This window comes from Pagrus pagrus (genome assembly GCF_965226575.1).
Source record: "Pagrus pagrus genome assembly, chromosome: 16".
In the NCBI taxonomy this organism is placed as follows: Eukaryota; Metazoa; Chordata; class Actinopteri; order Spariformes; family Sparidae; genus Pagrus; species Pagrus pagrus.
This window is the reverse complement of record NC_140200.1, coordinates 3,813,656-3,837,404: the sequence shown is the minus strand read 5'-3', so window position 1 is coordinate 3,837,404 and position 23,749 is coordinate 3,813,656. Positions and strand designations below refer to the sequence as shown.

Genomic DNA, 23,749 nt, shown 5'->3' with positions numbered 1-23,749 from the left:
GTGGATCAGTGCTATGAATGAGGAGATGCAGTCACTGGAGGAGAATGAAACATTCAGCCTCACCCATCTTCCACCAGGCAAACGTGCAGTGGGGGGCAAGTGGGTGTACGCACTCAAGAGTGACACTGATGGATCAGAAAAGTACAAAGCAAGATACGTAGCAAAAGGCTACAGTCAAAAACAAGGAACTGATTACGAAGAGACATTCTCACCTACTGCTGATATGACCAGTGTGAGGGTGATCATGCAGAAGGCAGCGCAGGAGAATCTGGTGCTGCATCAAATGGACGTTAAGACAGCATATTTACATGCACCTATTGACTTTGAACTTTACATTGATCAACCAGAGGGTTATGAGACATGGTCAGACACAGGTGAAAAACTAGTGTGTAAACTGCACAAGTCTCTATATGGTCTCAAGCAGTCCGGAAGAAACTGGAATGCTATGTTACATTCATATTTGATCAGAAATGATTTCACACAGAACCCTGCTGATCATTGTGTGTACACAAAAGAAAAACATGATGAAAAGGTAATCCTCATTATATGGGTTGATGATCTGATAATAGTAGCTAGCAATGAAAGTGTATTGACAAATGTGAAAACAATGCTAACTGAAAAGTTCAAAATGAAAGATCTGGGAAGACTCAGACATTTTCTAGGGATAGACTTTGAACAAACAGAGGGTCAAGTTGTTATGTCACAGAAAAGATATGTGAACAAAATACTGAAAAGGTTTGTAAAATACATGTTTGGTACATAAATGTACATGAAATGTTATGTTCACAAGAAAGTCATTGAGTTAAAGACGAGTGGGGGTGTTAAGATATATAAAAGGAAAACGCCTTTACTCATTGTGTTATGAACAGTACTTTTATTTTGAAGGACGTTTGTTATCCTATGCCGGATGTGATGTGTTTTGCTTGTTCCGGTAAAGAGTTGACGCTTGTATGCAACAGTGGTCGGTCATGGAAAAATAAAGCATGGTGGAACTGAAATGGAGTCTGAATGAAAATCCTTAACAACTTCAATACCAAAAATAACAAATAAAGATCAGAGAAATTAAATATCAATAAAACGACCTTATTTAATCTTAATAATACATGTTTGTGTCCTGCCTCGGTTCTGTTACTCTCTGGTTCGATCCAGGTAACACTCAGCAAAATAAGTCCCGCCCACAGACTCGGTGACGGCAGTAATTGGCGCGCGCCAAAAGATGCTGTTTCGCACGTAAAATGAGACGCTAAACGCGCTAAAACTCTTAGATGCGCTGTAAAAGTCGCTGATGGATCTTCACTCTGATCGGAGCAGCTCTTCTCTGAGGACACAAACACGGTCAGTAAACTGTTCTGTGTGAATCTGCTTTATTTGTACAGTTACCTGCTCAGTTAAGGTTTATTTATCCCTGCGTGGGAGGTGTACAGATCAGTTATTATTTACAGATCTCCGGTAATAAGCACAGGTGATGTTCCGTCTTATATCAGTGAGCTCCAGATAATAATTGCCTTCATGTGTTGGCTAAACCCAGTAAGTTTTACATATCTGCGGGTTAAAAGAGAGCCAGCCTCCCTCTCATATCATTGAGTTTTGTTTTTGCCTCAATGTTTCTGAAATGACTCTGAACATGAAGCTGGAGACGTCTCATTAAACTGTTAAGTGTTAAGGTAAATTCGGCTTGAACATAATCCTCCGACTACATGAATTACATCCATGATGAGCGTTAATGTTTTGTCTGGTACACCAAACCTCCATTGTGATTTTGATCGTTTTTTCTCTGCCGTGTTTATTACAGGAATAATGCACAGTAAATTTAATTTGGGACACTATCACAAAACAAGTCGCTTGTTTCGATAAAATCGGCATTAAACTTTTTTCAATTTATTTATTATTTAAAGCGGCATGAAACCTGATTAGCTAACATTTACTGGTAAGTTTAAGTGAGTGGTTATGATCGCTGTTAGCTAGCTGGCTTTAAAGTTGCTGCAGATGCACTGCAGAGTTTTGGAAACATGTAAGAAGTGCAGTAAACCACTAGTAGAATTGACCAGAGACATGTTGCTTTGTAGTGGCTCAGGCCTGTGTGAACTGACCAATCAGAGCAGACTTAGGCCCCACCTCAAAACCCACCGGATTGAAGGAGTGTTTTTAGAGCTACTGGATAAACATATATACAAAAATATATCTTGAAATGAAATGTATATAAAAATAAACATGTAGAAATTCAAGTCTTCTCACTGTCAACAACTCAACTCTCTGAGTCCTGCTAACAGCCTAGAAAGTGCGTTATTTGACGACCTGAGAATGAGACTCAAAAATCAGCTGTCTTTCTACAGGGTTGCTTTAATTGTCCTCCGTAATGCAGCACACTGGCTTGTCTCATGTTTCTGTTTGTGTCTTTCATCTGGTTGCTGACCCTGTAGACACAGATACACACAAAACCTCCAATGATACACACATAACCTCCATAAATACATAAAATCTCCACAAATACACAAAAAACCTCCACAAATACACTCAAGACCTCCACAATGAAACACAAAATCACCACAAAGACACACAAAACCTCCACAAGTACACACAAAACCTCCATAATTATGCACAAATACACACAATCTCCACAAATACACACAAAACCTCCACAAATACACTCAAGACTTCCACAATGAAACACAATATCACCACAAAGACACAACCACCACAGTGCGACTCAAAATCTCCACAAATACACACAAAATCGCCACACATACAGACAAAACCTCCACACATACACACAAAACCTCCATAAATACACACAAAATCTCCACAAATACACTCAAGACCTCCACAATGAAACACAGAATCACCACAAAGACACAAAATCACCACAACAAGACTCAAAACCTCCAAAAATACACACAAAACCACCTTAAATCACACAAAATATGTACACATACACACAAAACCTCCACACTGACACACAATCTCCACAAACCTTCACAAATACACAAAACTCCCACAAAGAGACATGAAACTACCACTGCTCTTCTTTCTCGTCCTGCAGGTGATGGACGAGGTGGATGGATGAGTCACCAAGACGAACAAGATGAGCCAAACAACGGAGACGAGCCACCACAGGAGCCTGAAGCGGCAGGAAAAGTGAGTACCTATCACCTGTACTTTACAAGGGGTATCAAATCTGGGTCAGTATACTGATGGTCACTGTTCGTTTCTCCAGAACCAGCAGATGAGCGGTGAGCAGGGCCCTGGGACAAAACACGAGAGGAGCCAGGAGCCAGCTGAAAGTGTGTGAAGAGGAGCAGGCTGCTGAGGACGTCGCAGCTGCTGGAGCTCTAGTTGGACGACGGTTTCCTCAACTGAATCCTGGTTTCCTGTCGTCAAGTTTTGTGGACTGACATTTTTTGATGACAAGTCATTGAGGTCTTTGTGGACTACGCTTTGCACAGGCCAGGACAGGAAGGCTCTGCAGCGGGTGGTCCATCCATCTACAGAGCATCAGTGACATTGGTGAGGTGAGTTGTCTGCGCATAACTCAAAGAATACTGAAAAAAAGAAAAGAAACAGAAGTAACTGCTGCCATACCATCAGACTACAGAGCAGCTTCTCTCCTCATCAGATCAGGAGGAAATGTTGTGCTTTTGTGCTTCAAATGCACATCCAGGCATGAAATAGGTCTGCAGATGACAATAACCAATCGGAGAGCTTGTTTCGTCGGCTAATTTGCATTGTTTTACCTGGTTTTACCAGCTCAAGGACCAGAGAGTCACAGAAAGGCAGATAGAAAAGGAAATTGCTCTTTTTAAATGCCTGATTAAAATCAGTATTCTTAATTCAGTTTTTGAATCCAGCTATTTATTTGTCTTTTTAAACTGTATTTTCATATAGATTTTTAAATTCCAATATTCATTTCTGAATTCATTCATGTATTTTTAAATGATGTACTTATTGACTGTTAAATGTTGTTTTTGTAAATCCCTTTTTAATTTGATGGATTAATATTTCATTTGTAATTCTTTACTTTATCGCCCATTAAAATTTCCATGACACTTGCGATCCTCCTTAGTCCGAATCCTCAGGCAAGTTGTACTTGTATGACTGTTTGTGGGTCGTGTTAATGTCCAGCAGTGTGAGCGCTCCTGTCCGTCTTCTCACTCTTTGCTCAGGCGTCACCCTCTCTCCAGCGTGGGACGTCATAAAGCCCAGCCCCTGGTGATAACCTGTAATAACCTCTGCCCGGGCGTCAGTTTAATACCTTTTCCAGTGACTCACCTGGGCTTGGAAGATATAAAATAAATGTCAAGGCCATGTCCAGGGAAAGTCCCGTAGGAAAAAATTTATGAATGGATGATGATTCTACACTGAAGGCTATATTTGTAGCTATATTTCAGGTGGTTGAAAGTCTGTCACCTCTTTCTCTTTAAGCTTTTATGCATGGCAGTGATGTACTTGTGGATGCTGTTTTTGACTAGAAACTAATGTTTTCTCACCATTACATGAAGCTTCAGCTGAAAACTTCCACGGTGCCACTAAATAAGGTGGAGCTGTTGCCTTAAACAAGAGGCGTATCTCATGCAGCCAGTGTAGTTACATGATCCCAACATGATTTTGAGTCAATTGATCACATGACCTGGGAGCTATTGCAGGTTCCCTGCTCGGGCCCTAATTAGTTGAAACAAATGGTTTCAACCTAACCCCCAAACATAATATTAAATTGAATTTATTGAGGCTCAGGTATTAAAACAATCTAAATCAACTATAAATGACTTTGTCCAGGGAAATGGATTCCTCCAACTCTTAATCACAATTTTCAGAATGGATATTTTATCTCAGATCTTTTATTATTATTATTGTTTATTTCAATATTCACTTAAATAAGGCCTTTACCCACAGGTGTCATTTACACATTTACACTCTTTAAAGGCATAATAATTTAAAATGTGCTTTAAAAAATAGCTTAATCCTTGAAATGTCAACTAATATTTAATTTATTTTATTTTATTTGATCTTTATTTAACCAGGCAAGTCATGAAGAATAAATTCCCATTCACAATGGCAGCCTGGCAAAGGCAATGTCTCTTGAGATATGTTGACTGTAAAACCACTTTACAACACAGAGTGATGCCTTCGACCCTTAAAAACAAGTGCTTTTTAGGCATTTATTGATTGATTTGGGGTGTCACTCCTGGCCATCTGTACCATTTTCTCAGTGCAATGTCTGGCTGCTTATTGAACTCTTCAGAGTCTACTAGCTCCTGTTGCTTTAGAGGTAACAGCACCACAGGTGGAGGAACAGGAAGAGGAATCAGCTCCAGCCACGAGGAAGGTGTGGCATGTCCTGTGGACTCACGTAGCCATGCCTCTAAACAGGGATGTAGTGGGTGTATCACTGCAGAGCAGCTTATCAGAGGCCTTTTCTCTTCACACACTTGAACATGACTCATGACTGAATGTTCACAATAATAACATACTTTACATGATTTTCTCCAGAAAGAAAAACAAGTTATTCACACGTCGATGATCTGAATCAGGTTATATTTTAAAAATACATTTAAACCGTCAGAATCACCGAGGCTAATATTTACACTTCTGTTCATTAACTTTTGTTCAGTTATTCTCAAACAGGCATTTACATTTCTGTCTGTCCTTCTTCACGCTGTCATACAGAACAGGTTTTCTTACATCTTCCTGAATACTTTGCAGGTTAGATAAAATCACTTGGGTCCACCTTGTTTCCAGGAAGCACAATACAGTAGATACTTTATTTACAGTAGGAGACTGCAGGCAAGGGACCAATCAAGTTTCCATACAAGATTGCACACTTGTTTGTTTGTTTCTTGTCTTTTTATAGTGTTTTTGTTGCATCTCATTAAATCTCTTAAGGTTATTACCTGAATATCAGATGTCATTTAAAGTCAGTTTTGTTGACCCTGTAAATCTGGCAACCCTGTTTCAAAGTCTTTGAACAGTGTGTCTCTTCATTCGCTTCATTGCCCTCTTGTGGTGAAAAGATATGACATCAGTCTACCTAGCAGCAGGCCTCCCATGAACCTCTACATGAATACTGTACGCGGTACGAGGAGGATGTCTGTCATGTGAGGCACATGACGAGGTAGGAAAGAGAAGGAGTGTGTGCAGCTGGAGAGAACTCAGAAGTTTACCTGACAAGATGAAACTTGATGGCACGTTTCACGACTGTGGTGGGGTTGTTGGGGACGGAGGGCGAGTCAGAGAGCTCTACAGGTGGACTCTGAGAGGGAGGGAGCAGTTTGACCTTCTCGGTCCGTGGCTCAGACTCAGAAGTGACACTGATTCCTGCACAGAACAAGGAAAACAATTTTAGCGAGAGCTGGTCCGTGAAATAGATTTGCATCTTATCACAAGTGCAAGGCATGTGAAAGGAGCAGGAAATACACTCAGCTTTCTTGCATAGAGTTAGATGAGAAGATTGATACCACTCTTGTGCAGCAGCCAGTTAGGGTAAGCTTAGCACAAAGACTGGAAACAAACTTTCCAGCAGCAACACCTTCAGAGAGAGTTTATCATTACGGGTCAAGTTTGACCTTCTTGGTCCGTGGATCAGACTCAGGAGTGCCGGGTCTCTTTGTGCTCTGTGAGCTCACAGAGGGAGACGGCTTCCAACAGAGTGATGCCGCTGTAGATGACTCAGCTGAGCAGGTTTCTTCGGACCCTGGAACCGGTTCTTCATTCACTTTGACCTGCTTTGGTGAATGAAGTGAAAGAGGTCTTGTGGTGGCCGGACACGGAACAAGGAAATGTTGTGCTAGGTATGTTAAAGGAGCAGGAAATACACTAAGCTTTCTTGCAAAGAGTTAGATAAGAAGATTGATACCACTCTTGTGCAGCAGCCAGTTAGCTTAGCTTAGCACAAAGATTGAAAACAAACTAAACAGTAAAGAGGGGCTCTGTCTAAAGGCCAGCTCATGAACTCCCATAAAACTTGAAGCTTGATAAAGCTTCTCAGTCATCCAGGTCATGGTAGTTCACAGTGCTGTATCGTAGGCAGCTGGACGTGTTTTTCAGTTTCTTGAAGATGTTTCACCTCTCATCCAAGAGGCTTCTTCAGTTCTAACTAACTGGAGCGGAGTTGCAGGCTTTCAAACCCTGTGTGGTAAGGACATGTGTGAGCTCTGGGTTTCAGAGTCTTTAGGACTGCTGTGGACTGAAACAGCACAAACTAAAAGTCTGATTTGAACAGTATTCACCTACAGAGAACACCCTGCCTTCTCCTGAACAACTGAAATAGATGAGGACTTGTCTTCAAATGTAAAAAAAAGGATCAGAAAGAAACAAAAACAAACATAAAATGGGTTCCGGCGTATTTCAAGTCTATGGAAGCCTGATTTGAAAAGACTTTATTTACTCCCTTGATGTGCGTTCGAGCTCATGCACCCACTTCAGACAGGGTGCGTGCTTATGCCTTTTAAACTAAACTAAAGTGAAGATTTTGGCTTTGAAAAGGGTGAAAACAACATCTTTTCACATCAATTCTGAATCTCTGATCTTCTGGAGACGTGAATTGCGCTGGACAAGCTGTGCGGAGCCATTTAATGTCAGTTCCCCCCATCAGGCTATGAAATCTTCCATGCAAAAGCATCTGAAAAGTGACCATTAAACCGACAAAAGAATTCATCACGCATATAAAATGAATGTATTGCATCATGGTCTGTGTTGCCTTTTGCTTCATGGTGCTCTACAAGGCAGGAGACTGCCAGCGTGGATATTTCAGGTCGATGGAGAGCAGCTAAAGACCTCTGGTGTGAGAGAACACATCAACAATAGGAGAGTTTCCTGGACCTCCAGGTTGTACTTCCTGTTCCTTTCCTGTTCGGTGGTGAAACGTGCCGGTCAGCATGGTCACTGCTTTGCTCCGGGCGTGTTTCAGATGAGGTATTATTTTTTGAATGTGTTTATTTGAGTGTACTTAGAGATGCAGCCGCCCCAGAAACCTACTCCTGCTTCCAACCTCCTAGATGGCACTGTGGGGCCACTCAAAGGGTTGAGGCCTGCCGGTGAACAGACAGCCAGAGGTTATACTGGCGCTGTGGGTTATGGTTGAGGGTTCGGTGGCACTGCTGTGCAGCTCGGTACTCCTACGCTGTGACATCCATGATTAAGACATTGATGATAACATCTGATCATTTGATTCTCTAATCAATTTCCCAGCCTTTCCCTCTTCGTTTCCCCTCAAGGTTGTAACCTTGAGCGAGGACTGATGAAACATTAGTCCAGTCAGCTCTTGCCAATGCACACAAAGGCAGTTAAGCTCCCATCCATTCCAAACCTGATAAAGGTGATAAGGATCCGGCTTTAATAGGATCAGAGGCAGGGTTAAAAGGAAGGAGGCTCTGCTCTCATTGATACAGACACTGCACGGAGCCTTAACAATGATTGGAATTCATCCTGATGAGACAGTGAACACCAGACTGCCTCAAGACTTATAAGCAATTTATATGGTCTTAAAAGTGATCTTTAAAACATGCCGGCAGTTATTAGGCATCTCTTCTCAGCAGAGCAACGTACAATAATGATCCGATGTCCAGCATGTCAAATACAGCTGGACTCAACAGGTAGAGCCTGAAGACATTCAGTCCATAATCACAAAGGCTTTGTGGATTCTGAAGAAGTGACGAGGATTTGATGTAATCTCTCAGATTATCTCACCAACATCATTCCCCTTGTTTTACTACTGATATATAACAAACGACCAAGGCTGGGTATCCAGTTCCACTTGCCACAACTTGCTTTAATTTGCTTTAACTGTATTAAAGTAGGCCCGTTGCTCCATGAATTCATATATCCATGTGGGTTCATTGGCTCACAGGCTCCCTCTGTTGGAAATAGATGCCACAGATAATTGTGAAACCTTGCTAGTGTTTGAGCCTGTCCATGCAGACACACACTCGGCTTGAATCTTAGACGCTGTGAATATGCACAATAGCTGCAGGATCATTATAGTTTACATTTCTTTACACAAGAACTCAAACATCAGTCCCACTTTAAAGTTTTTTTGTGCAGGCCTAACAGCAAATGTTTTCAAAAGCGGCCATCCAGGCTCTGAGTCATGACTCAACACTTACATGTACACAGATATACTGTGACTGCAGAAAATATTTACATATATCGATTCCTCAACTGCACTGAAGATCTGTAATTAACTGTGTTCCTTCCTGTTACATCATATGCTAAATAGTATGAATGAATGTGGCGATCAACCATTGAGGAAAAAAACCATCCTAATTACTGTCTCTACTGACAAGGTTACATGTCAGCGCTGATGTTCTCACAGTATCACTCTAATGACGGATGATTTCCTATTCACTGAAGATGTATTCCCGCTCTCTGTTGCAATTTCCCTGCTTTGATGTCATCTAATGAAATCATCGGGAGGATCAATCTCTCCTCCCATTCCCCCGACAGCCTATTAAGACCCAACACTGCCAGAGAGGAAGTCTAGGCAAGCAGCCATTTTTCATACTTCAGCGGTGCCTAAATGTGGTAGATAACAAATGATGAAATCACAATAGTACACAAGTAACCATGTAAATGAGTTGCTGGGATTTACGCTCACGCACAAACAGAGCCAGTGCAAGTCACAAGCTGATCAGTGATCCATTCTGGTGACTGACTGACAATCCCTGCAATCAATGTTTTCTATCAATCAGTGTCGATTGTTGCTTTTGACGATGCAGATGTCGTGTTAAGTGTGTGAGATTATCTGACACTTTCTTGCATCACCAACATTTGAGCAACTCTACCACCACATGCTCCCACCGCTTCCTTCACCCCGACTCTTCCTTCAGATAAAGACATTGGCTGAGGCGTCAATCACTTCCTGTCACAGCTCATCCCGGAGCAGCCCATGTGCACTCCCACCACGGTTGGGCGGGTCCTGCCTGCCGCTGCTGGTGTGTGTATATGTGTGTGTGTGTGTGTGTGGTGGGCTGCTTTCTGACTGACACAACCATTAGAGATTGTTACGCCTGTCTAAGCCCTCCCTCCCATAATAGATTATGGGAGGGGAGCCGCCGAGGAAAAGGATGAATCCTGCTCTCCAGGATGCAGGTGAGGCAGACAGACGAGGACAGACAGATTGTCAGGCAGACAATTTTCCGGTGAGCAGCAGACTCTGTCCGACTCCACACCGCTGCGGCTGTAATGATGAGCGAGTTGCGGCCTGAATATGCACAGATGAGGAACTAATGATAAGAAAGTGAGCCAGTGACAGGGGGAGAGACAGGTTGCTCAGGTGTCTGCTGCTGGTGGTGAGTTTGAGTTTGACAGATTCAATTTACAGACTCTCCGGCTTTGTACACTGTATTCTTACTCTAAAGTCACAGTATGAATCAGACTGACAGTGTAATATATAACCACACAGTTTGGACCACTGAGGTAATCTGCAGAATGTAATGTGAAAGAAATGTTTAGCTTACACAGCTGGAGCATCGTGTTTCCGGCAATTAAAAGCCAGGACAACAACATTAGCACTTATGTGGAGTCATGTTTTTTGGTTATCTGACAAATATAAGTACAATATTAATGTCTCTCTGGTTTGATCTCCACATGCTGCTCAGAAAATATAAATATCTGGCTCTTCAGCTGCCAGATGCTGCTCTGTGTTTACTGGCTGGATGTTAGTGTTGGGCTCAGCAGTTGGTTTCAGGATACTGAATCACCAGTTTTATTTTGTTAAAAATGTGTTTGACTCTTGAGTTAACGAGGCAGTAAAGCCTGTCTCAGTTCAGGAAGAGAGAAACTTGAATAAAATGTTTTGATATAAGTATAAAAATAAAGGGTATTTCATTTTGTGGGTTTATTTCATTTATTTATATATTTTATATAATAACTGGCTCAGCTCATCAGACTATCAGCCTCTAGCTGGTACAAAGTGGCGTTATGAGACAGGAGGGGCCGGGGCTAGCTGGTTAGCATGCTAACCTCAGTAGATAACTCCACAACAGTTGTTCATTTTTTGAATGTTTTAAAACCAAAACTAAACTTTTTTCCTTGGAGGGCCGCAACTGAATCTTAACGGTGGACAAAATAAAGCTCTTATTGTATTGTTGAGATGAAAGAAGGTATCGTCCCTGAGGGCAAAATGAGAAAAAACAAATCTAAGTTGTGAGAAGAAAATGTTTTGCGAGGATATTCTTTCAAAGTTACTTAATTTTTATTTTCACTTGGCTTCCAGGGCTTTCCTGCACAAAGTATCACTCTGCCCACCGTGCTCAGATTATAAAAGATATTTAACACTTACTAACTTACATATTTAAATGAGCATTTATATCTCACAAAATTAAAGCAGCAATTCACTTTTTTCTTTTTTTCTTCACCAGAAACATCTGGTGGGCCAAATAAAACTTTATGTGGCTCTCAGGCCCCACACTGGGTGATGTGGAATAAAGTTCTGGCCATATCTTACAAAGTGCTCCTCTAACCTGAGAGGCATGGAAGGAGAGAGTGACTGTCTCACTCAGAGCTCATGTTCACTGTGTAGTATGTAAAGTGAACGAGCTGGACCGCTGAATCTCACTCACTGAGCTGCAACTTATGGAAAACACTGCAGTGTCATCACTATTCGTGGTGTGTCGAGCTGTGCAACATGCCTTAAGGTTTCAGCCTTACTGCCCTTGTGAATCAGTCTTGTTACTCCTTAAAATGACTCATCTCTCCATATGAATGAAGCACAAACAGCAACGCTGGCACAGAGGAAATGGGACCTTTGTTTCAGATGGATGTGGGTGTGTTTCTGGAAAACAAAACAAAAAAGGCTGCCTCTGTTACAGCAGCAGCAGCAGCAGCAGCAGCATTCAATACTGGAAAGACAAGAGGAAATCTCATGGAGGGAGATAAGATCTCTCTCTGGCCAGTTCAACAGGAGCAGTGGGGGCATTTATCACCAAACTTATTGCTTTGCTGCCACCGAGGGGAGGAACCGGGGAGAAATATCACAAAAGGCATTGCAAAACGAGCTAAGCTATCCACGGTCAAGTCCAAAGAGTGAAAAGATGCGCCGCAACAACTCAATATCGTTTATTATGTCTGGGTTTGTTTGCTTGTGGAGCGCAGATAAGAGGCTATCCATCATGGTCTCTGTCTGCAACCTGAGGATTCCATTATGGCCCGGCACAATATGTTCAGCGTTTACATCGAACAGCACACAAAAGCGATGCCAAGGAACCAATTTCCTGTTACCTTCATGAATAAGAATCTCATTCATCTTCCTCCGCGCACATTCATAAAGGCAGACAAGAGGCCTATTATCAAGCTGTCCACTTACCGCTCCAACAATGGTCCGAGCCCCAAATGCCGGCTGAAGGGAGAGCGCGTTTCTCTGTTTGTTTTGAGATAGAGCCCAGCTGGGTTGAAAAGCTCTCATTGATCGTGTTGGCTTTAAATTTATTTCTTTAATATTAATGTTCTTTTTTTTTTAAAATTTTGCCTGCTGCAAGGACATGAGCCATGTTCATAAATGTGCCTCCAAAAAACCACATACAAAAGCCATTATTCGCCTCATGAATCAGTCACACTGAGATGGTAGACGTCAGATTGATTTCTTCACACTGACACTCGCATCAGGCCTTCACAATAAACCCCCGCTGTCCTTAAATCACCTCACACTGGTGGCAGACAGACTTCTCCATCCATCCATTTATTCAGCATTTATTTATACGCAGGGGCAGGGACACACGGCTGATCATGGTCCCCATTCATGTGAGTGCTACAAGGCAGGTACTGCATGGAGAGTAGAGCAACGCTAAAGCATGAGAAGGAAAATATCTACGCCTCTCGACATGATAAATGACATCAGGGGCCCTCTCCTGCCATGGAGTCATGGTTTCGTGCAGAGGGATGAGACGGGGACAGCCTCTCAACCATGCTCGTCAAGAATCGGATGACTCTTGAGCATGTCAGCTCCTCTCCACACGAGTATAGGTCAGTGTGAAATCACATCAGAGCCACTTTGTTGTAATTGAAGGAGGGTTTAATGTGTTTTAGTCTGGTCCTTCAGTTGGCAAAAAGCTGGAGTGCTTCACAGAAGCCTTCCTCTGACCCACCGGGCGGTGACAGCTGTGTCGACTGTGATCTCAAAGTGAGAAAAATTCATTTAAAGTCGAAACTTGAAAAGTTTTTACCCACATTAAATCAAATGTTTGACAGAAGTTATGGCCGTCGTTTATTCTGCTACAGTCTATGAATGTGTTTTTTGTTGTTCCTTTGAGTAGCAGCTCAAAGTGAGTTCAGGGAGTTGATTATTAAGACGCTCCGAGAGCTACCACCAGTGAATAGACCCCTAAATAAATGAGTAATTGTAGATTTAAAGGTGTAATATGTAAGAATTTTAGTTGAAAACTTTCCCAAAAAAATTCCCTTAAAGTAATTCACAGTATGTGAAGAAATAACAGTTTTGACATTATCACATGTATTGTGTTGCAGAGACATACTGAAGTTAGCATGCTAACCAGCTAGCCCCGGTCCATCCTGGTCCAACACTCCCCCGGTACTCCAAGCCCTCACCCTGGACTGCTAGCTGCATGGCTAACTGATCCAACTAGCTAACGACAGCTACAGTTAGCAGCAGTTAGTTGTTCTGGTCTATTTGTATGTTGTATGAATTGCACCTTTAAACTTCGGTTTTGACTGCCTCATGTGCACTCTCCATTAAAATCCCATTGAGATTCTGGCAAACAAAAGGTGGCTTTAAGTTATGAAATTGGACTGAACATGAGAAACTTTAGCTGATGCGAAAATATTTGCCAAGTTTGGATATAACCATTTAATTCAATTTCATCTGGCTTAGATTTAAGCTCCTCAATGTGTCATTACACAGTTCTTAGGCTATAATTTTCCTGACATTGTGAAAAAGGCCAGCAAAAAAACAAAGCATGTAACTCCAGAACACTGCACTAATACAGGAAGCCATAACTACAAACACTGCAGATTGAAGAAAACATAAATCATGTGCGTATAACAACTGTCAGCCCTATTCAGGCATGAGTGAAAGATGGCACCGTGCAGAGTCTGCTGGGCTGCACGACGCCACGTTGATTATTTTCCGAAGCCAGGGAAAATAAAACTGTCAGACTGCATGAGTCATAATTAATTGTAATTAATGGGACCAGTTTTGTTCTAATCATCGCGTAAATCGCAGAGCCCATTTCTGGTGAAAAATGTCACCATTCACATTTTGTAATAGATGGCTTCTCTGAATACAGTTTGGGCATTTAATCATCTATGTAAATGGGAAGCGTTACTCGGAAGTGATTAAAATGAGGGAAATCTTCTACGAGCAACTGTAACAATTACACAACTAATGGACTTCCTACTATGTTGTAAAAGTTTGGATTAAGCAGCTCTGAGCTGGACTGTAAAGAAGCTGACGGGGAGAAAATATCGTGTCATTTCTACATTTGTAAATACATTATTCAGTCAATAACATACACAGTGGGATACCAATTACACACTTTATGAAATTTATTCCATTGGTAGTAATGTACAAGAATTATAAAGCTGGTTTGCTTTACATCTTACTGATTTATACTGCTGTACATGTCTGCCATCAAACACGGGCTTTAACTGTGTTCACAAATACACCAGAGGCTTAAATAAAACACAGCGAACAAGAACTCAAAGGGGGGAAATGTAAATGTAAATGGACAATTCCTGCCGGCTGCACTCTGTATACATGTTAAAAAAAATAAAGAGACAAAAAAAGATTCAATAACTAAAATCTACACATGTCAAGGACCGAAATATCATCAAATATGACCTCCCGCATCTGATTGACATTTGCTGCCCTGTACAGAAAGATGTTTTCAGATGCAGAGGATGATCTCACACGTACAACAGCTCTCAGTTCAGCTCCACGTGTGTTAGATGTACGAGTCATATTTAACATGACAACAAATGCTTAATATTGGGAATAGAGCAGAGTAAACAAAAATGTGAAAAAATGAGGAAAAAGGAGCATCTTTGACATCATTCAGCCTCTCACACTCACAGAAAACAAGCATTCTGACAGATCTTTCCTGATAGAGACTTGAGTATATTAAAACACCTGTGGACCACTGACAGGGTGCCGATGTTCTCCCCGTCCTCCAACCTGCTAGCAGCTGCCCTACGTGGACTCTGTGCACGGTCGGACTCACTCCTTCCTGCGTTTCTTGTCGTGGTAGTCGTCCTTTGAGCGGCCGCTGGTGGAGGGCCTCTTGGAGCCGCCGTGCTGCTTGGCCTCCTCCAAGAACTTGTCCAGACCGAAGGGATCCTCCTCAAACTGCACAGGCCCTTCTCGTCTCTGCCCGTGGTCGGCACCTGAGAACTCTTTGTCCGGAACAAACCTGATGGTAAACAAGAAAAGGAAGGAAGGATGATTACAGTGAACATTCTTAGTCTGGTCTATTGTGTTCACTGACAATCTCTGTTTATTTGTCATGTTGTACTTGTTTTTTGTCCTTGAGGGATCCTCAAAGCAGGAAGGAGGATACAGTACTAAAACTACAAGCTAACAGCTGGAAGGTCACTTCTTGTTCAACACATTCTCAGAAGAAATATCCAAAGCGTCAGGATACTGCGTGGAGTCTATGTATTTTTTATGTCTCAGAGAATTTACTAAAGTCAAAGATTTTCTTCTCCATGTTTTGCACAGTGGTCTAACACCCCGCAGCCAGCTAAACATTCCTAGAGGACAATGACAAGCTGGTGACTAAACATATGGGACAGGCTATGCTCGACTAGTAGACTGTGGCACTGCTGCCCCAAGGACACGAGCTCCTGCTGGGACATCATGTGCACGCTTGCCTCAAAATAAATGCAGAATGACCTCGAAATGATTCAGGCAGCTTTTATTGGTATTTTCTCTAATTATAACTGAGAAGGTTAAAACTTTTGCAGTGCTGTTCGTAGCCTGATAAATTAGAAATACAACGGTCACATTTCTCAGAGAAAAAAGCTGCTTAATCTGGCTGATGTCTGGTGATGATCGCCACAAAAACAGTCAGTTACGCTAATAATCTGACTGATGCAATTACTGTTATTGATTGAACAATATTGTTATTGAAGATTAGGAGGAACAAAGTAATCCACAGTACCTGTTGGTTTGCATGAGTGTGTCGAAGTCATCTGCGTAGGCGTCCTTCTCGATATTCTTGCTGGGCCTGTAGATGTTCGACGCCATGTCTCTGCCGCCGCGGAACGGCTGGTCGTACACGTTGTATGTGTCGTCCTCACCGCCGGCAAAACCGCTATCCATACCCTGGAGAGAGAGTGTGAAAGGAACAGTGGCTTTTAGAAAAATATAGAAATGTACAATAAGGTACGAGCTTATAAATCTCTTACTATGCTGTCCTTTTGTACGCAAGACAAACTAATTTATCATGTGGATTATGAGGCATTTCCTGCTTGTAGTTACATCTGAGGCTTTCAATAGCGCCCCCTATCCAGGAAAATGCAAACCATTGGAGACTACCACTTATTGCAACTTACTGGACTGGAGTGTGGATCAGAACAGTTATACTCGCGCCCATTGACATATACATTCTTGCCACATATCATGTGTATGACTGCATGCATGCACTTGTATTTTTTCGTCTTGTTTTCATCTAGTTTCACATTTATCTATCACTCAAACTCCTTTTTCCTTCTGTTTCAGGCTCTTGAGCTGCTGTAACAAGTGAATTTCTATGGCGCAGAATGAAAGTTTTATCTCCTCTAATTAAAGGTAACCGTCTCTCTCTCCTTGCAATACTATAATTCTTAATTTGGAAATGTTTCAGAGCCCAGTATTCAGTCTTCATGTTGATATATTTGCAGATATGACATTCGAACCTTGCTCTGGTTGAAGAGTCTCTGGTCGTACTGGGCCTCGCTGGCTGATCGAGGGTTGGGGACGCCCAGAGCAATGAGCTCACTGATGTCTCGGTCCTGGTCCCTCTGCAGCTTCGACCTGGAGCAGAAAACAACGCAGGATATTTAGTAGGGATTCACAGGAAAAAATTAATGAAGCACACACACCAATGACATGAAAAGATAAGAATTTAGTGCTGTAGCAATAAAATGAAGTCTTAAGGGAAAGTCTCACAGAGTCAGACAATATAATAAGATGTTGGCTGAACTTTTTATGCAAGCCTCTGGGTATAACATAATGGAACAACTTAAATCATATTTCCAAAACCTTCAAGGATTTTGCCATTAATGCTTCATATAGGATGAAATGTGTGTATGTAATAAAAAATGAAAGTTTCTTCTTAATGAACTTCTTGGCGACTTTGACATCTTGACTGTCCTTCAACGAACTGCCATCTCAAAGTTAAGTGAAAGGTAATTTTAAGATAACAAGGTTTCTGCTTTCTGACAGCTGGATTTGTGATTGTAATGAGCTCTGCTCTGAATTTAAATTCATTCTCTCCTCCAGAGACCCACAATTCCATCAAGTGACAACCTGACAGTGAACACACACACACACACACACACACACACACACACACACACAACACAACACACAAACTGATCATGCATCACACATGCACAAACAGTCTGTGGATCACTGCAGACAAGGACTACTGCCTGAGTAAGTGTGCTGGATCCTGCTGCGTTTGTTCAGTATTACTGCCGGCCACATGAATGATTCAGCAGTGAGCGGGGTATCTGTGTGGCTGTGTGTGTGTGTGTGTGTGTGTATAGTGAGCGGGGTGGATGAGTTCACATGCAGTGTGTTTAAAGTGCGTGTGCAGCACCTCTTATCAGGAGCCGCCCTGGAAATGTTCCTGTCGTGCTGTCTCTCTTTCCTTCTGTCATGGCGGATCTCGTCACGCTCTCTGGCCTCGCCGTCCTCGCCACCTGCCGCATGAGACGGGTGGAGATGGATGGAAGAGAAGGGGGAGAAAGGGAAGAAACAAAAGGGACATTTATTAGAAGAAATAACACCAACACGAGGAGAGGAATGGGAGACAGGTGATGTGAAATGGTGCAGAGGTGAAAAGAAACATGGAGGATAGAGAGGGAAAGTGAAATGAGAAGACAGAGGTGGGTTGTAGGGGATGTTAGAGATAATGGAAACAAAATATATGGTATAGGAACGGGAGAGATGTGGAGCAGGAGGCTGATTCACACCGTCAACGGTCAGTAAACTTGTACAACAAAAACACATCTGACAGATTTTGGTTTTGTTTCACATAAAACAATCTGTTTTTGCATTCTGATTCGATGTGATGCATCTAAATGGTCATTCAAAACCTATGTACAGAAACAGGACATGCAACATTGATTTCTCTACTCGAAATATATGTAAATTATCAGTCAGCGAGCAGACACATCATTTCACAGCTTACTGGTCCTGTCAACGCTGGCAGGGTGAAAAATGTTGTCATCACTTATGCCACTCGCGCTCCAGGTTTGGAACTGGCAAAACACTGACAACAGACTCTGCTGCACTCACGAACACAAACACACATACACACAGAAACCGATAAAATAATCCTTATCTTAAGGACTCACCTTTATCCCCGTGACTCTTGATCCCTGCCCTGCGGTCTCGAGCCATTTGAGCCAGTTCCCTCAGTTTCTCCTCCTTCTTTTCCTTCTCCTTCTGGGCCATCTTCTTTTCCACCTGGGCTCTCATCTCCACTGCCTCTCTGGCCTACGGAAACAATTCAGCATTTCAGTATGGGATTTAAATACGGACTTTAACAAAGGGTACGTATTTAAGGCAACGAACAACGGTTGCGTACCTTTCTATCGGCGATGTAGAGTGCCTCAGCCAGCTTGGCAAAGTTTTCATTGATGTGAACTGTTTGCAGCCCCCTTCCATCAGCAGCCAGACGTTTATCAAGAGGAATGGTGTAACCCTGAAAGATATGAAGCACATCGAGAGAAAAGACATGAGCAGAGTGGAGAAAAGGCAATGAAAGTGGAATTACCATGACAACCGGTGTACTTAAAATCAAATATTTAGACAACATTTTTAAAAGCACATAAGCCTGCATGACCTACTCACAATGTGTGTGAAATCTAGATACATAAAAGCCAAATTTTCCAGTCGGCTCTGGTGTCACATTACCTTAGCGTTTTTCCAGTTGGAGATGCACGGAGGAATCTTCCACTCCTGCTGCTCCTTCACTGTCATCTACAACAAAAGGGAGAAACTCTGTCACACATAATATCTTTCGGACAATGCGAGTAACGTCATCTTGATTTTTCAACGTAGCGTGAAAGAACTGAAAGCCAGGATGTTTCTAACCCTCCAGCACACTGTACCTTTCTGCTTGGGGAATGCATGACGGGAGCCGGGGGAGAAGGAGGTCCTCGAGGAATCTTCTTGTTGATCCTGAAACATACAATCGAACACATCGAGTCATTACAGACTGAGGGGGCAGAGAAATACAGTAATGAATACAGTAATGAAAGAAACTGTCGAGTTTCATTTGACATTTTGGTCAAAATGAGGTCTTTAAAAGCAAAGTTCTTTAATAATGGAGGAGCCAACTTAAGACATCTTAATATATCAGGGGCAAATGGGCGATTAAAACTAGAGTTATTGATTAAGATTTGCAAGGAAACTTTACATGAGAGAGAACTTTAACTTAACAAGTAATGATTCACATTCTACCAAAATCTTCCAAATGGGTTTTAATTTTTTATGCTTCTTTTAAATCCATCGGCTTCATAGTCCTTAATTTCCTTTGGATATTAACTTGATGCTCAATGTCGATTAAAAAACTACGACACTCATCATAACCGACAGACACAAACGAAATACATCGAGACATCACGACAAAAATACATTACTGATTTTATTATTATTATTTTAATTTTGGTAGAGGTGACAGTGTTGGACACATGTTTACTTACTTGAAACGTGGCGGTTCCATCGGATCTTTCTGCATTTCCACCATGCGGATCACCCTCTGTTTGGCCCCCGAGTTAAAAGCCACTCCCTGCTGGGACGGGGTGTATCTTGAGAAGAGACAAAGAGGAAGAAAAGTGTCACGATGAACAAAACTTTAATCTTCACCAACACATTCAAATACAGACGATAGAGAGGACACTTAAATTGATAATCACTGTGTACTGAAGTGTTTCATAACATGGAATCTTTCTCATCACCCCCTTAAGTCCCACTATAGACTTTCTGTGTACTTCAATGGTTTAAAAACTGTAATACATACCTGATGTACTGTGCAGGAGCTTGTTTGTCTGCAGCTCTCACAGGCATGGCAGCAGCGATCTTTTGAGACACCTGCTTGTCCAGGGCAGCTCGGGTCTTCTCCGTCAGCTACAGAGGACACATGTTTAAACGTAGACTGATTAGCAATTTTACCTCGTTTAAACTCTGTAACGTTAAGGCAAAATGTCATAAAAGTATATTTTTGATAGTTATTATAGAGACTAAATGTTTTAACACACTCACTCTACAGTGTGGCCGAGTCCACACCCACATAGGTATTCTCAAAAAGTAAAAGTTTCTCTATCACACAAGCTTTTTAGCACCGATTTAGGAATAATCTCTGTCTGTCCCAACACAGCTGAAAACACATATCTCATGGCCGTTCACATACACTGGGCAAGCATGTGCCGGTGTAAACGGGAAGCTGATTGTTTACTGTGCGGTTGGTTGCCAATGTACAAAGTCAAACACTCCAATATCATAACACACTCTCTGGGTTCACATCAGCCAGTGATGCTACACACATTGATGTGGCCCAATTAGGGAGTGAACATGGGTTTCCATTTCATTGTTTCAAAAAACTGTTCCTGCCGATCCAGACGCAAACACAGAAAACTGAGATATAAATGTCCTTCCCCTGAAATGAATTTACCAAAAGGTCCGTTTTCAGTGTCCTAAACCCTGTTTATGTGTGTACAAAAGGCCAAAATGTACAAAAAAAGTGATGTTTTAAGAAGAACCCGTGTGTGTGGACAGGGCCTACATTGTTATATAAATTACTTGGTTCTGTTTCTTTCTGCAGACAACTTGTGACACAACACACTGCAGCATGGCTTACCTCTTGTACGGCCTCCTCGTCAGGCTTCTGTAGTTCTGGAGCATCTTCATTCAGAACTTCCTTTGGAAGAAGATCTGTGTACTTACTGAAGACCACCTGCAACAAGGAAGGAAGAAATTACTGAAACAGACCGAGACTCTTATAGTAATTAAACCAGCATGACGATGTGTACCATAGTACAGTGTATACTGAAGGATTGTATACCTTTTCCTTGCCCTGTCCTTGTCTGGCGATGGCATCGTATTTGATCTTTCCTTCTGCGTCCACCTGCACGGCCAAGGCGTTGTTTGTCTTCCTCTTTCGACCCATCTCCTGAGGAAACTGGGCCACATGGATCTCTGGGAAAGCGCCTCCATCTCCAAAATCCTACAGAGACACAGATTTCACAGCAAACACGTGAACATCAACTTGGTGTTGACTGGTCTCCACAGCTCTGTGGCAGTTAGCCATGTCATAAAGTGTGAGACATCATTACAAACAATATCCCCAACTACCAAATAAACAAACAAACAAGCTAGAAAACCCGTCCAAACTGTTTTATATGATTTGAAAAGTGTCTAATGAGTACGGAAAGTGATTTACCTCAAGTGAGCGAGGCACCCAGCCTTTTCTGTGTCCATAAGGAGGGGGCTCTCTGCGGGACGATACCAGGGCGGTCGAGTAGGACTTCTGGGCCCGGAGCCTCTCCTCTGCCTCCAGCTGGTCCTGAGACAGCTGGGTCGGCGCCGGTAAAAAGCTGGACACACACAAAGCACAGATTTGAGCCTCGTTGTTATGTACAACTCCGCTGCTCTTAGCCCTAGCTAGCGTTAGCCGATAGCTAACCCCTCCGAGTGACGTTATCTTTACGTCGCCGCGTTGTTTGGACGTCTTAAAAGCTGCTAGCCGGCTAGCTAGCAGTCGATCATCTTTAATCGTTACCATTTGCAACCACCAACCTCAAACTTGTAGCAAACACCCCACTAATAAACAGTTGACGAACATGTGTTGTGGTCACGGCTGCGTGCTGCTACACATGCTAACGCTAGCTAACGCCAGACGTTTCGTGTGAGCTTACGACATGTACACATTCAGCTAGCTAGCGTTAGCTGTTGCCATTAGCTTTGATTAAAAAAATATGGAAACGATGGCAGACAGAGCAAAAACACCGATGTGAAAAATTAATGGCGACGTATTTATTGTAGATCATGACGTTTTGAACGACATGTGATACAATTTCATGGATTTAAGGCAGAAAAAGGCCTGGTCGCGGTACTCACCTCGTCAAAGACATTTTCCCCTTTCTTCCTTAGCAATGAACTGCGCATGCGCGGAGAAGCTAGGACAGATGTTGCTCTGCATTTCCTGTTAGTGTAAAATGTGTAAGATCCACGAAGCTGCAGGATTTTACTGTTTAAGATCAATATGTTTTAGGATTTTAAATGATGATATGGTAGTGTAGCATAATTAATACTGATTAGTTGAGGAAAAGAGAACAGAATAAAATAAATTACACTATAAATAGGGGTTATGATGTTAGGATCACCATGAACTGACTTCCCGTCATACAAAAGTAATGTACTTGACATGTAACATCCCTTAAAAAAACAGGAAAATGCAGGTATTTAAGTCAGAGACAGTTTCAGCCACTCCTGACAAGTTTAAAAGTAGTTTAACAAAGGCGGTTTGAATTCCTCTGCAGGTCGTTTCTCTCCAGAGTGATGGATCTCATCGAGGAGTCTGGCGATACAGCAAACAGAGCAACAAGAGTGCAATCAGCACAAAACTTATGCCAATCTTTGCTCACACACACTCTCAGTAAATATTGTATCATAATCCATACATAATTTATTCATAAGTCATTTCAAGTTTTTTCATTTTGAGTTGCAAGCAGAAGTCTTTTACAGACGAGATACCCCAAAAAATGAAGGAGTTTTTAGAGAATAGACCTTTTAATAAAAGAAATAATCACAGGTGTCACTAATAACATGACAATGGCTCTATTCTGTGTAAGTCAGGAGAGAGTGACAGTGAGCCAGCATGGAAAATACCACAACCCTGAAACTGAAGAAGCTACATGAATTCATTGATGTCATAAAATACACCTGTGCTGCACAACTGTAACATGCTGACATGTATTCTGTGTGAATAAGGCTTATCCTTAGCCATTTGTAATATGAAAACACATAGGTAGTGCCAATGTAATTCAGTCGGTACATGTAAAAGTGCCCAACCCTGACTCTCAAGGCGACTGATCAGCACCTGGTTGTTTCCAGTCTTCCCCACCAGGTTTACTGCTATGGTGGTGCAAACACTGCTGCTTTGTTTTGTTACCATTAACTCATTCTACCTGCATCTATGAGTAATGAGGCAGCAGACGCAGGAAGGACTGTCAACATTATCCTGTGTAAAATGGCCAGAGGGATTTCTTCAAGCTGCTCCAGTCTCAGTTGCCAGTCAGGCATATACGATTCACTCGAGACTACTAAACAGAGGGAGAACATAAAGGCCCGCAAGATGAGCTTTGCCGTGCGATAGGAGAATTATGTAACGTCGCTATAACACACCCTGCTGTGATGATGGATGTGATGAATATCTTGACTTAGGTTCTCCTGCCATAATGATCAGCAATAAAAGTGACATCCCTGCGGTGAAAGACTGGTACTTGTTGGTTTTCCTCCTCTTTCCTTCTCCTTTCTTTCTTTCTTTCTTTCTTTCTTTGCTAATGCTTTTATCTTGCCGTCTGCATCTTTACC

At 42.1% G+C, this 23,749-nt stretch overlaps 1 protein-coding gene and 1 long non-coding RNA gene across 3 annotated transcripts; one reads left to right on the top strand and one right to left on the bottom strand.

Moving 5' to 3' along the window:
- Nucleotides 1-1,252: 1,252 nt before the first annotated feature.
- On the top strand, nucleotides 1,253-16,721 carry LOC311272191. 2 transcript variants are annotated; one of them, XR_014624539.1, is made up of 4 exons: nucleotides 1,253-1,335; nucleotides 3,041-3,135; nucleotides 3,215-3,509; nucleotides 16,664-16,721. It is a non-coding gene; the product is annotated as an uncharacterized lncRNA (long non-coding RNA). The 2 variants fall into 2 exon arrangements; XR_014624540.1 differs by lacking the exon at nucleotides 16,664-16,721 and having other exon boundaries at nucleotides 3,215-3,959.
- On the bottom strand, nucleotides 14,467-22,348 carry snw1 (SNW domain containing 1). The gene is made up of 14 exons (XM_084378420.1): nucleotides 22,274-22,348; nucleotides 21,597-21,750; nucleotides 21,219-21,380; nucleotides 21,015-21,110; nucleotides 20,178-20,284; nucleotides 19,861-19,965; nucleotides 19,267-19,336; nucleotides 19,070-19,135; nucleotides 18,741-18,857; nucleotides 18,508-18,649; nucleotides 17,748-17,850; nucleotides 16,840-16,957; nucleotides 16,104-16,267; nucleotides 14,467-15,353 (listed from the first exon to the last, which is right to left on the bottom strand). The coding sequence occupies exons 1-14, from the start codon at nucleotides 22,285-22,287 to the stop codon at nucleotides 15,161-15,163; spliced, it is 1,611 nt and encodes a 536-aa protein (XP_084234546.1). The 5' UTR covers nucleotides 22,288-22,348; the 3' UTR covers nucleotides 14,467-15,160.
- Between the last annotated feature and the right edge of the window lie 1,401 nt (nucleotides 22,349-23,749).

Coding starts and splice junctions, on each gene's coding strand:
- snw1 (XM_084378420.1), bottom strand. Junction 18,650..18,740: donor TCTACATCGCCGATAGAAAG/GTACGCAACCGT, acceptor TTGTTTCCGTAG/GCCAGAGAGGCAGTGGAGAT. Junction 16,268..16,839: donor GACTCTTCAACCAGAGCAAG/GTTCGAATGTCA, acceptor CTCTCTCTCCAG/GGTATGGATAGCGGTTTTGC.